The 13,159-nt window shown below is 35.2% G+C and overlaps 1 protein-coding gene across 1 annotated transcript in view; it reads right to left on the bottom strand.

Moving 5' to 3' along the window:
* The window catches only part of LOC125192444 (BTB/POZ domain-containing protein At1g01640-like), a 6,730-nt gene extending 5,787 nt beyond the window's left edge, over positions 1 to 943 (bottom strand). The window contains exons 1-2 of the mRNA XM_048090018.1: positions 833 to 943; positions 246 to 311 (exon numbers count right to left, since the gene is read on the bottom strand). Coding sequence (XP_047945975.1) covers positions 246 to 311; positions 833 to 943 — 177 coding nt within the window. The remainder of the gene's footprint in view (positions 1 to 245; positions 312 to 832) is intronic.
* Between the last annotated feature and the right edge of the window lie 12,216 nt (positions 944 to 13,159).

Genomic DNA, 13,159 nt, shown 5'->3' on the forward strand with positions numbered 1-13,159 from the left:
GGGCCCCAAACATCAGAGTGTATTAAGGAAAAAGCATAATCAACTCTAGTATTGCTAGATTTAAAAGATTGTCTGTGGCTTTTTGCCAAAATGCATGTCTGACATTCAAAAGCAAAGTTTTTAGGAGAATTCGGAAATAAAATATTTAAATAACTCAAGGAAGGATGTCCTAACCGCCTATGCCATAACCACATTTCTCGTTCCGTAGGTCTGTGAGCCAACATCCCTCTGCCAGTTTGAGCTACCTCGTCCACATAATATAACCCATGGTATTCAGTGCCACGCCCAATCGTCATCCCCGTCCGAATATCCTGTAGAAAACAACAATCCGGTTGCATTAGGAGTCTGCAGTTGAGTTCCCTTGTTACATGGGAGACAGACATCAATTTTTGTGATAATGTGGGAACATAAAGGCAATTAGCAATTTTCAATGATGGAGATATTTGAATAGTCCCTGCCCCTTCAACTGGAACAAGGTCCCCTCCCGCTGTCTCAATATAAATTCGTTTTGACTTTGTTAATTCCCCAAAATCAGCCCTATCGTATGACATAGTATTCGTTGCACCACAATCAAATATCCATCCCCTTTCATCCCTAACTTCTGATTTTCTTACTTTACAAGCCACAGAAATATCGAAATCATTATTTAGGACTGAAAAACGATTCATACATTCAATATAGGGTGTTTTTGGAAGACAAGCATGACTCAAGGGCCTGTTTTGCAATTTTTTGGTGACCTGGGGTTCTTTTTCTAATAAATCATTTTTCTTGGGGGGCAAATCGAAAGACGGAGAAAATAAAAGGGTTTGGGGCAAAGCCTCAAACCCTTTACCTTCGATTGAACGTGTATACGATGCTCTAGCCGCTTCTTCCCCTTTTTCGATTCCCCCACCAGATCCCCACCAGCCGCCGGCCGCTGAGCTCCCAATTGGACGGCTGCCATCGTTCCCAGCGCCGGTGGCCACCTGGTCGCCCGATGGGAAAAAGCCCCCGTCTGCTCCTTCTCGCCCAACGGCGATTTTCCCTTTGCCGGTGTTGTTCTTGTTTGATTTGTGACCATCTTCCCACCATTCCGGGGAGCCGACGAGTTTTGATTTGTCAACTCCCTTTCGATCGTTGGAGTTCCCTCGCGGTGGTATCGCCGATGAGCTTTGGTGAAGCGGCTGGATTCCTCGGAACTGGAGTTGTGGTGGTGGTTGTCTCGCGCCGAGCACGCTGCCTATTCCCGAATCTAGGGTTTGGGCGGTTGGTTTCCAAATCCCCTCCCTAGATTCTTCTTGCTTGCTTTACTCTTCCGAATGCATTGCGCATCAACTTCGAACCGATTGGGAAGTTTGTCCCATCTACTTTGATTCCAATTGATACTGTTTCAATTGTTTTGCTGGCCATTGAGGATGGGGTACTCACTTGATCTTAGTGTTTTTGATTTTGTAACAAGGGGCTGCGTATGGTTTTTCTGAGATTGGATAGGGATGGTTTGTTGCCGGATCTTGGCTGATTGGTTTGGGAAGGGTATGGAACAGTGATGAGGAAAATTCTGAGTTCCAAAGAACTAATTTAGGATCGATTTTTTTCTGCTCTGATACCATATTGGATTGAATAACTGAATTCATTGGATTGATTTGTTTGATACATTGTACATGAGTATATATAGGACTCTAGACATAAATGTTTCCAGGAACTATACTACACAATAAATGTTATTTTATTTTCCAACACTTCTAGGAACTCATGTATCCTCTTTCCAATGCTCTTGGGACTCATGTTCTCTCTTTTCAACAATTGCGCGCAGGCGGCTTATTTTTCTTTTATTTCATTAAAAGAGTGTCATAATTTAAGGATTTAATTAGGATAAAACAATTTTGAAATAGCTAATTAATTTAGAAATAAGTTTATACTATAGTATAAAATTGTAATGCCATGATATTTTCATATTTTGAATATACGTATATTTTGTTGTAGATGATGATAGATATAAATCCGTTACAATCTATTCCTATGATTATGGAACCATTCCTATAATTATGGAATCCAAACTGTTGTTAGGTTTCAAATTTAGCAACGAAATAATTCTTTAAAATTTGATTACAGATTACAACATTGTATTCGTGGATTCAGTTATAATTTGAAAATTAATTATAGAATAATTACTTGAATGACTTGATTTTTAGGTATAACTAGTATTAACCATGTGCGATTAACGAATTAATTTCTTTCTATATATGTATATTTAATATTGCTAATTAATAAAAAATTAATTAAATGAATGAGGAACAATTTAAGAATAAGATTTAAAATTATAAATATGTGTAATAACAATTCATTGTATACCTAAAGATATAAAATTAAATAAACTTAAAATGAAATTAAAACAAACTCAATTAATAGGTGTGCAATGAAGAGTGTACATCAAGTCTAGGCACTTGTGAAAAATACCTTTCACAAACCTTTGCATTTCTATACTACAAAAACACATATAATTTTTTCTAACAAATAGTTAATCCATGTCTTATAATATTCAAGATATCAAAATTATTTAAAAAAAAAAACATTTTGACACAGCTATAATTGATTAATAATAATCACAATAACTATTAACTTATTTGTTTTCAATTTAAATTAGGATCGCTTTAATGCACTCAAGTCATATAGCATTAAATAGAAAATTATTGGATTTCACTACAAAAGCTAAAATGACATCTAATGAAAATGAGATTATGGACTTCTTTAACACTTCTACCATAAAAATAAATATCACCACATATCAATTCATATTGCACTAAAATTGAACATAAAATGGTAGAAATTTATTGCATTATAATAACGTTAAACATATATAATTAGACATTATTTATGGAATGAATTAGTTATTCATGCTAATTCCAGACGATGAAAAAATGATACATATTGAAATAATGAAAAATGAATTCATGGAATCTAGAAGTTCAGCAAACATTACATGGAAACTCAAAAAACCAAATATTGTTGTACATCATAACTAACAATCATAATATAGCTCAAGAATTTACACTAATTCTAGAATTATTTGCAAACAATAAAGGGGAATCATGGGATGCCTGAGACTGAGAGTCTAGTCTTCACTCTTCTTGAATCTTCCGTTCCTTACTCTTTATCTCAACTCTTGTCAAATCTTCCATCTTTGACGCAGCTATACTCGATTGAGCACCCACTACAACACATGACATTTTAATTGGAGAAATTTGTTGGGTGAATAAGTATTTATAGAGAGATCTGTATAAATGTGCTAACATTATTACATTAATTTACCGTTCCTTTGAATGTTGGTGCATTAATCATTTTTTATTGCATTTTAAGTGTAACTTATTGGAATATGAATAGTCTAGCCTATTTTTTTATGCATGTTTATAGTTGTTCTCGATAAAGTATTTTTTTTATGACATAATTATATCCAAATATTTATTATTCCGATGTCACACTTTCATTTTTAGTTTGTCCCACAAAAGATGTCACATTTCCATTTTTGGAAAAAGTTCTCTCTCACATTAATATAAAAATTATATTTTCTCTCACCATTTAACATACAAAACAAAACCTCATAAAATCACGTACCAATCCACAAATGTGACATTTTTTTTTGGGACGGAGGGAGTAATTAAAAGGAGTATATTTTATTAAGCACGTTTAATCACCTATAAATAAGATTCTTCATTATAAAATTTGTTGTACCACCAAAATAGCTAAATCCGAAATCCTCCTTTCTACCTCAGTCAATAATTATGAAGTAACGTTAATATGATAAATAATCAATAATAATTGTACGAAGTAACGCATATATGAGAACTACTAAAGAATGAAACCATGATTGGGAATATTAATTTTTTACATCGTGGACTATTAAGAAGTAACACATATATGAGTAGTACATATGAATATGTAAATTTATATTAATTACAACAACACTCAAAATTTATAAATATTTAAAATTATGGTCAAAACTTGGCTTTTATATTAGTATAGATAGATAGATATAGATATAGATGTCATTAATATCAAAACCTACATGTATAATTTCTGATGTAACTGTGACTACTTAGTTTGTATATCTCGGTTAGAAAAGCAATATACTGTGATTATTTTATACTGAATTTTGATTGAGGTTTCAATATCCCCATTATCTTAAAATCTCTACATTGGTGTTGAAGTATTTTATACAATTATTATAAAATCCATAATGATATTTACGGACATTTAATATTGCCATTGATTGGATATGAGGAATAACGACCTTTTATTGTATGAGTATGAGGATTAACCGAAAAGTTGTAGATTAAATTATGAGATTATTGCTTCAATGGCCTTCCATTTCATTTTCCAAAATTTATTATAAATTTATTCCTTACTCATTTCATAGAGATACAATGGCGGAAATTATTGTCATTCATTTTTCAAAATTTGATAATGTTTACGTAACGCTTACGTTTTAATTTTTGAGAAATCAAAAGGTTTTAAAAATTTTAATAATAGGTGAAGAAAGTGAAAAAGTTTTGAGGAGTTATCTTCTATTTTTTGGACTATAAATATTCGACATTTGGTAATTTATCAGCTCACATATTTTTTTCGTCACGTTTTTCACCCCCTCCATATTTTCCAATGCTCTTCATATTGTTTAACATGAAGTTATGATATTCTTTTTATTTTATTTTTTTCTATTGTTAAAGTTTGTTTTAAAGTGATCAATAAAGTAAAACTGAACTGGGACGGAGGGAGAATTATATTGATATTTGACTCATTTGTTGGTCATGATGAGTATATTTTAATGGTAAGAGTTTATTATTTAGGTTTCAAGGTTTGGATTTTTCAGTGCACAGGGTCATATTTTGTAATGAAATAGAGCTCGACTAGGATACAATATATAACTAATTATTTAAATGGATACAGAGTACAAAAAATATTACACACAATTTTGTGACAACATTATTCTGCGTCGGCGCGCTTATAATTCAAAATACAATTGTAAAACCGTTTTGAGGTTTGAAATGCCATCGTCTAATTTTAAAACTTGCAATACTACCCGAATCAAAACTTTATCTTGTGCATTAAAACCTAAGATTATTTCAAATACATTATTTAAATAATGAAGTTACAATTTTGTATTCGTGAAGAAAACAAAATTACTTGATTCTTTTAGTATAATATCATTGATAAAAGCTATAGTATTTTAAATGGGTACATAAGTACAACTCCAAAATAAAATAAATAAACTCAATATATACATGTAAAATAATCATGCATCAAATAATTAATTAATTGAAATGTACATTTTAAAATAAATCTTACCAAATTAGTACTGTAGTTATTCAACATAAATTAGTGGATTAATATAATTAAAAATGTTGATAATTGAATAAGAACATGATATCATCTCTATATTTTGAATTGTTTCATAATAAAACAAACACGGAATTAGTTAGAACTAATATATTTAAATTTTAAATTGTATAAAATCAAAATGTTTTTTATAATGTAGTACTATAAGTTGATTTAACTATATAACAATTTATTTGTTTTTTTTATCTTTAAACCAAAAATATAACTAAATGATAAAAAGAACTACACACAATATTAGGATTTTAGATTTTTTTTAATGTTAATAATTAGTTTTATTTCAAAAATAAGAAAAAGAGGAAGGAAAGGGGAAGAGAAAGAAATCCATGAAAAAGAACGATTGACGCAACAACGCATAAATTTAAAGTTAAACAATTAATACTTTGTTTATTTTATAAAATTGGATCGAGTGGGCTTTGAACGGATCATCTATTCGAATAATTTAGCTTAAATGCGTTTAAATGAATCGATTCTAATTCATAATGACTTATAATTAGTGGATACATTAGATTTAATTTAGCTTAAATGCGTTTAAATGAATCGATTCTAATTCATAATGACTTATAATTAGTGGATACATTAGATTTATTTATCATATACTTTTTAGCAAAATCATTTTTTTAATAAGTACGAAGAAAATGAAATGGACAGTGCATAGCACGGATGTGATACTAGTTCAATCGTAATATTAACGATTCAAAATAACACATAAACTTAACTCCATCGGAATAACATTACTAGTCACTAATTCAATAAAAAATCTAATGAACAGAATTCTAATGTCGGCGGCACGAATCGCAAATCGCAGCCATTTGTGAGAATGGGAATTAGTTGAAAGAATTTGGGCTTCTTATAAACCCAAAAATATATAATGGACATGGGCTCAATTAATTGAAATAGCCCAACAACAAAACATTTATTGGCCCAAAACGTATAACATGCAAAAAATAAACCCTCGTAATATTCCCTAGTAAGATACGGTTTTCACTAGTTAACAATAGTATATTTAAAACAATTAACATAATTCTCCCTAGTAAGATATGGTTTCACTAGTTAACAAAAGTATATTTAAAACAATTAACATAATTCTTTGCTTCAGTAATAAAATCGTGAAAGAATAATTGCTAATTATCCTAATAACTCCAAGAAAGTGGGAATTTCCAAGCATCTTTTATGTGCATAGTTGTGGTACTAGAGATGCCCAAGGTTTTCGGTTCCGGCGATTAACCGTGGAACCGTAACCGTGACTTTTTTCTTGAACCGGAACCACCATATTTTGAACCGTGGGCCGGTTCCGGTTTCAAATTTTACGAACCGAGACCGTGCCGGAACCGTCGGTTCCGGACGGTTCCAAACCGGAACCGTGAAAAACCATCGGAAAACCGTGAAACCGAGCCGGAACTATGAAAAACCGCCGGAAACCGGCGGTTCCAAACCGAAACCGGAACCGTGAAATAGCCTCACGGTTAGGTTCCGGTTCCATATTTCCCGAAACCGGAACCGGCGGTTCCGAACCGGAACCGCCGGTTTACGAACCGTGGGCATGTCTATGTGGTACTATAACTTCAACAAGAAGGTACGGTTATCCAACTTTTGTCTATTTAAATTGAGAGGAATAATATAGAATTTAATTATATGCATTCGTGTTTTGTTCGATAAGGATAATGAAGGCCAACTCGACATTTATTTTTGCTAGTATCACATCTGTGCTATGCACAGGTTAATATATTTTTAACATATTAATTTTTAATTTTAAATTAATTAAATAAAATTAGAATCAATAATAACAATGAACAATATGAGTAACAATTTTAGTTATATGAAAATAAAAAAATCTATACAAATCAACATTGAAGCATGATAAATTTGAAACAAATCACATAATATAATGTTTAAACATTAAATGATCGATGGAGTAGGAAGATAAAAATCTATCATAATAAAAAATTAAACACTTGGTCGATAATTGCAGCCAATACATAAAAGATCTATGGATAAAAAAATAAAGTGAAAATGATATCACTCGTCCAGCTACTTCAAAATAAGTCAGTCAACCTGCATTTATGATTCATCTATTTAACAATAGATCAAGAGAAACGAAGGTGCATAAACCAACCTTGTCAAACAAATATCTAAACTTCCGCTCATACAAATCGAGAAAGAGTAAATTGTTAGTTAATAAAAAAAGAATCGAAGAAAATGAGGTAGACCTTGGATGGATCGACTTTGAGGAAGGTCTTGACGACGTCAAGAACTTGGTCGATAACTGCCTGCTTGTCGAGGTGATCATTCAACAAAACTCCTAAGTAAAATAACTCGTTTGTCATCTTTAAAGTCGTCTGCTTCACCTAAAACTACAATAAAATAAGGAACAAAATCAATTTGCAATGCACAAAATCAATAATCTATCTGTATTAAAACAATCATATGTAGGGCAAAGCATGAGATGTGATACACTAAATGAACATTTAACCACCATTGAAGCCAAGAGTCGCCGAAATGTGCTTTTCAGATAACCAAGGCAACTTCATCTTATCCACTCCAGCAAAGCCATGAAGCACAGTAGCACAAATTGAAACTTGCATTAATAAACCGGGCAACACAAGAAACTTGACAAAGCCCCAATACATCTTTATTTCTTCCTTACCTTATAGTGGCAACTGTTATAAATAAAGGGATAAAATTCTCAAGCCGTTACAGGCGGAACTCTAACTATTACAATCGAAGGAAGATAATAACAATAAATGGAATGAAAATTACAACGGAAATAATAAAACAAACCGAACTATAAGTCGAGTCGAGGGAAGCCCTCTTTCCGCAAGATAAATTACGCCCCGGCTAGTGCTCACGGAATGATGTATTATCCCCAAAGATAAAACGACTTCCTCCTAGCGTGTAGAAGCACCTCAAACCCGCTGGGCACAGGCGAACTTGATGGAGTTCCGAGAATCGAGCTATGCAATGTTACTATGATGTAGAGAACTAGAGAGAAGAGAAAATATTTTTTGTTGTTGTGTTTCTCATCTCTCAAACCCACCTATTTATAGGATAGGAGAGAACATATGAGAGGTCTTGCCATGAAGGCACCTCATAAACATTTGGAGGTTACAAGAAGTGAAAGGCCAAGACCTTTCTCTTTTCCCCCATATTTCACACGTTTTCAACAATCCCCCACATTGGTTAGAGCACTGACAGCTCAAACCAACACAAGACGTGTTTGCATGCATGCAGACTCTTCGCTCAATCCTCGAGAAACAATATTGCATTTGGAATAGTAGCTTGGGGCTTTGAACTTTCCATAGTCAACACTATCGGGCATACCGGCGGCCTGGTGGACATGATGCCTTGAACCATTCCTCCTTGGTGTATACCGAGACAATAATATTGACACAATACTATTTACAAACTCATCAGTTCTCACGTTTGTGTCCTTTACTGGCCATGGAACACCACTTTGGATTCATAAGTGATTCACATGTTGAAGCGGCCCACACTTCTTCACTTACATAGGTGATTCTTTTCCAGGTATCCTGCAATACCCACCTCCTCGAGGCTTCTAAGAATCATTAAAAGTCAAAACTTAGCCTCTTACCACATGCAGGTTACAACACTCAATGCTTTCAAAAGAATGGGCGAAGATAAAATATCTTCCGAGTGTTACAACTAGAGTCATATAGCTTTGTTTTCCCATTGAACCAAGCCCATGGGATCTCCAATCGTATGGTTGGGTTACCACTATAATCATCTTTTAAAATGTGGTTTTCAGTCTCATTCCTTTTAGCAATTTATGCATTTGATCACGGTTTAAACTTTTCGTTAACGGATCCGCTAAGTTATCCACTGACCTTACATAGTCAACTGCGATAACGCCACTTGTGATCAACTGCCTCACGGTATTATGTCGCCGACGAATGTGTCGAGACTTACCATTGTATAAGCCACTATGTGCTCTCCCTATAGCCGCTTGGCTATCACAGTGTATCACTACTGTCGGCACTGGCTTCTTCCAACATGGAATATCTTCTAGGAAGTTTCTAAGCCACTCGGCTTCTTCCCCTGCTTTGTCTAAAGCGATAAACTCAGATTCCATGGTGGATCGAGCTATACACGTCTGTTTCGTTGACTTCCACGAAACAGCTCCACCCCCCACGGTGAACACATACCCACTCGTCGAGAACGAGTCTTTTGAATCAGAGATCCAATTTGCATCACAGTACCCTTCAGGTACTTGGGGATATGTTGTATATTGCAGCTCAAAGTTAAGAGTATACTTCATGTATCTCAAAACCCTACGCAGAGCTTTCCAATGTTCATTGCTTGGGTTGCTCGCATATCGGCTCAGCTTATTCACCGTACACGCAAGATCTGGTCGGGTGCAGTTTGTGATAAACATCAAACTCCCTATGATCCTTGCGTATTCTTCTTGAGCTACAGGCTCTCCCGTGTGCTTACTCAAATGCACATTGGGTTCCAATGGAGTCTTAGCTGGCTCACAATTAAAGGAGTGAAACTTCTTAAGCACTTTCTCAATGTAATGAGATTGTGTCAAAGCTATTCCCTCAGGATTCCTTTTAATCTTGATTCCGAGAATCACATCAGCTAGACCCATATCTTTCATGTCGAAATTTCTCTTCAACATATTTTTGGTCTCGTTGATAATGACACTATTGCTGCCCATAATCAACATATCATCCACATAAAGACACACAATAACGAACCCATTATTTGTGTTCTTAATGTAAACACACTTATCACACTCGTTGATAGTGAACCCATTTGACAACATCACATTGTCAAACTTCAAGTGTCATTGCAAAGGCGCTTGTTTTAATCCATATAGAGACCTCACTAGTTTGCATACCTTCCTTTCTTGGCCAGGTACTACAAACCCTTCAGGTTGCTCCATATAAATTTCTTCCTCCAATTCACCATTCAGAAATGCAGTTTTCACATCCATTTGGTGAATTTCAAGATTGTGCAAAGCAGCAATCGCAAGAAGCACCCGAATGGAAGTGATTCTCGTAACGGGTGAATACGTGTCGAAGAAGTCATATCCTTCTTGCTGCTTAAAGCCTTTTACAACTAGGCGAGCTTTGTACTTTTCAATAGTACCATCAGTTTTATATTTCCTTCTCATGATCCACTTGCACCCTAAGGTCTTACAACCTTCTGGCAAGTCTACTAACACCCATGTGTTATTTCTCATAATTGATTCAATTTCACTATTGATCGCTTCTTGCCAGAATGGCGCATCTGCGCCAGACAACGCTTCTGCCAACGACTTTGGTTCATCATCCAACATAAAGGTTATGAAGTCGGGACCAAAAGTCTTAGCAATTTTAACTCTTTCACCACGTCTTGGTTCTACATCCTCAGGACTTAACCTCGTCCTTTTTGGAGGATTAGAACTAGTGGATTCATCCATCATTCTTTCACTAGAACGATCCTCCTGCCTCTTGCAAGGGTAAACATTCTCAAAGAATATAGCATTCATTGACTCAATCGTTGTTCCTTCAGCCACGCCAGGCACAACTGACTTATGGACTAGGAAACGATAGGCACTACTATTAAGTGCATAGCCAATAAAGATGCAACCAACTGTTTTAGGGCCTATTGCAACTTGCTTCGGAGGTGCCACTTCTACCTTCGCTAAGCACCCCCACACTTTGAGGTATGAGTACAAAGGTTTCTTGCCTTTCCACAACTCATAGGGAGTCACATCCCTACTTTTTAGTGGAATCTTATTCAGGATATAATTTGTCGTTAACACAGCCTCCCCCCACATGTTCTGGGGTAAACCTGAACTAATCAACAGAGCATTCATCATCTCTTTAAGTGTTCGATTTTTGCGTTCAGCAACACCATTCGACTGAGGAGAATATGGAGCCGTGGTTTGGTGAATTATACCACTTGCATGACATAATTCTGCAAACGGCGCTACATATTCTCCACCTCTATCACTTCGAACACACTTAATTCGACAATTCAATTGATTTTCGGCTTCATTTTTGAAGTCTTTAAACGCTTCAATTGCCTCATCTTTACTTCTTAATAAGTAAAGGTAACAATACCTTGTGCAATCATCTATAAATGTGATGAAATAATTTTTACCACCTCTTGTTTGCACAAATTTCAAATCACATACGTCTGTATGGATCAACTCAAGAGGTTTTGTGCTCCGCTCTACCAAATGGAATGGCAGCTTAGCCATTTTGGCTTCAACACATACTTCACATCTTTCTTGTGAGTTAAACGTATCAAGTTTTAGTAAATTAAGATTTACTAATCTTTTTATAGTATTTAGATTTACATGTCTCAATCTATTATGCCATAAATCAGAGCTTTCAAGCAAATAAGAGGATGTGTCATCCTCTTTATTGCATATTCCTTTTCCACGGTGAATGACCGTAACATTCAGCTCAAAAAGCCCATTCACTAGGTGACCTTCACCTATGAATTTTCCATTCTTGGTCAATATAACATTTTCACACTCAAATTCTAGTGAAAATCCATGATTTACTAGAAGTGAGCCTGACACCAAATTATTTCGGATGTCTGGGACATGCAGCACATCCTTAAGGGTAAGAACCTTTCCAGATCCTAGTTTTAGGAACACATTACCCACACCAACTACCTCGGAAGAGGTTTGGTTTCTCATGCGTACTTTTCTACCTCCAACAGATTTGTAAGTAGAAAAAACGCTTCTCTCGGAGCACACATGACATGTGGCACCCGTATCAACAAACCATTCATTTGGATTATTACCACGGTCCACGCCGGAGACCATTGCGACCACCTCATGATCTTTGTTGTTTATAACAACACGTTCAAATAATTTGCACAATATAGTCTCCAACAATAAGTACACAATTATATTGAACCATATGTGCATTGGTATAATCAACACCATATGCATCCCAATTATTACTACCAAGTCTAAATTGGTCTTGCCTTTCAAATGACAACCGATAAACACAATTCTCAAGAAAAAAGATCTCAAGGAATTAACCACTCCATTGCGCATCGACATAGCGACTGTTCGTTTCTTCATTCCAGCTTTGGAGCTCATATTTTCTCCAACTTCGATTGGTATAACCCTGTCTTAGAAGAGTACACTAATTTGTCTTGGCCTTTCTCTTTTTGTGCGATTGTTATAAACAAAGGGATAAAATTCCCAAGCCGTTACAGGCGGAACTCTAACTATTACAATCGAAGGAAGATAATAACAATAAATGGAATGAAAATTACAACGGAAATAATAAAACAAACCGAACTATAAGTCGAGTTGAGGGAAGCCCTCTTTCCGCAAGACAAATTACGCCCGGGCTAGTGCTCACGGAATGGCGTATTGTCCCCAAAGATAAAACGACTTCCTCCTAGCGTGTAGAAGCACCTCAAACCCGTTGGGCACCGGCGAACTTGATGGAGTTCCGAGAATCGAGCTATGCAATGTTACTATGATGTAGAGAACTAGAGAGAAGAGAGAATGCTTTTTGTTGTTGTGTTTCTCATCTCTCAAACCCACCTATTTATACGATAGGAGAGAACATATGAGAGGTCTTGCCATGAAGGCACCTCATAAACATTTGGAGGTTACAAGAAGTGAAAGGACAAAGGCCTTTCTCTTTTCCCCCATATTCACACGTTTTCAACAGCAACTATACATTTCATGAACAATTAGCCATCAGTAAGCCCCTGACCCAAAAGTGCTTATTTAGATAACAAAAGCCAACTTCACCATCAACTGCAGCAAAGCCATGTTCTGAAATAGCACACATTGAAATATCCATCA

This window comes from Salvia hispanica, chromosome 1 (genome assembly GCF_023119035.1).
Source record: "Salvia hispanica cultivar TCC Black 2014 chromosome 1, UniMelb_Shisp_WGS_1.0, whole genome shotgun sequence".
NCBI lineage: Eukaryota > Viridiplantae > Streptophyta > Magnoliopsida > Lamiales > Lamiaceae > Salvia > Salvia hispanica.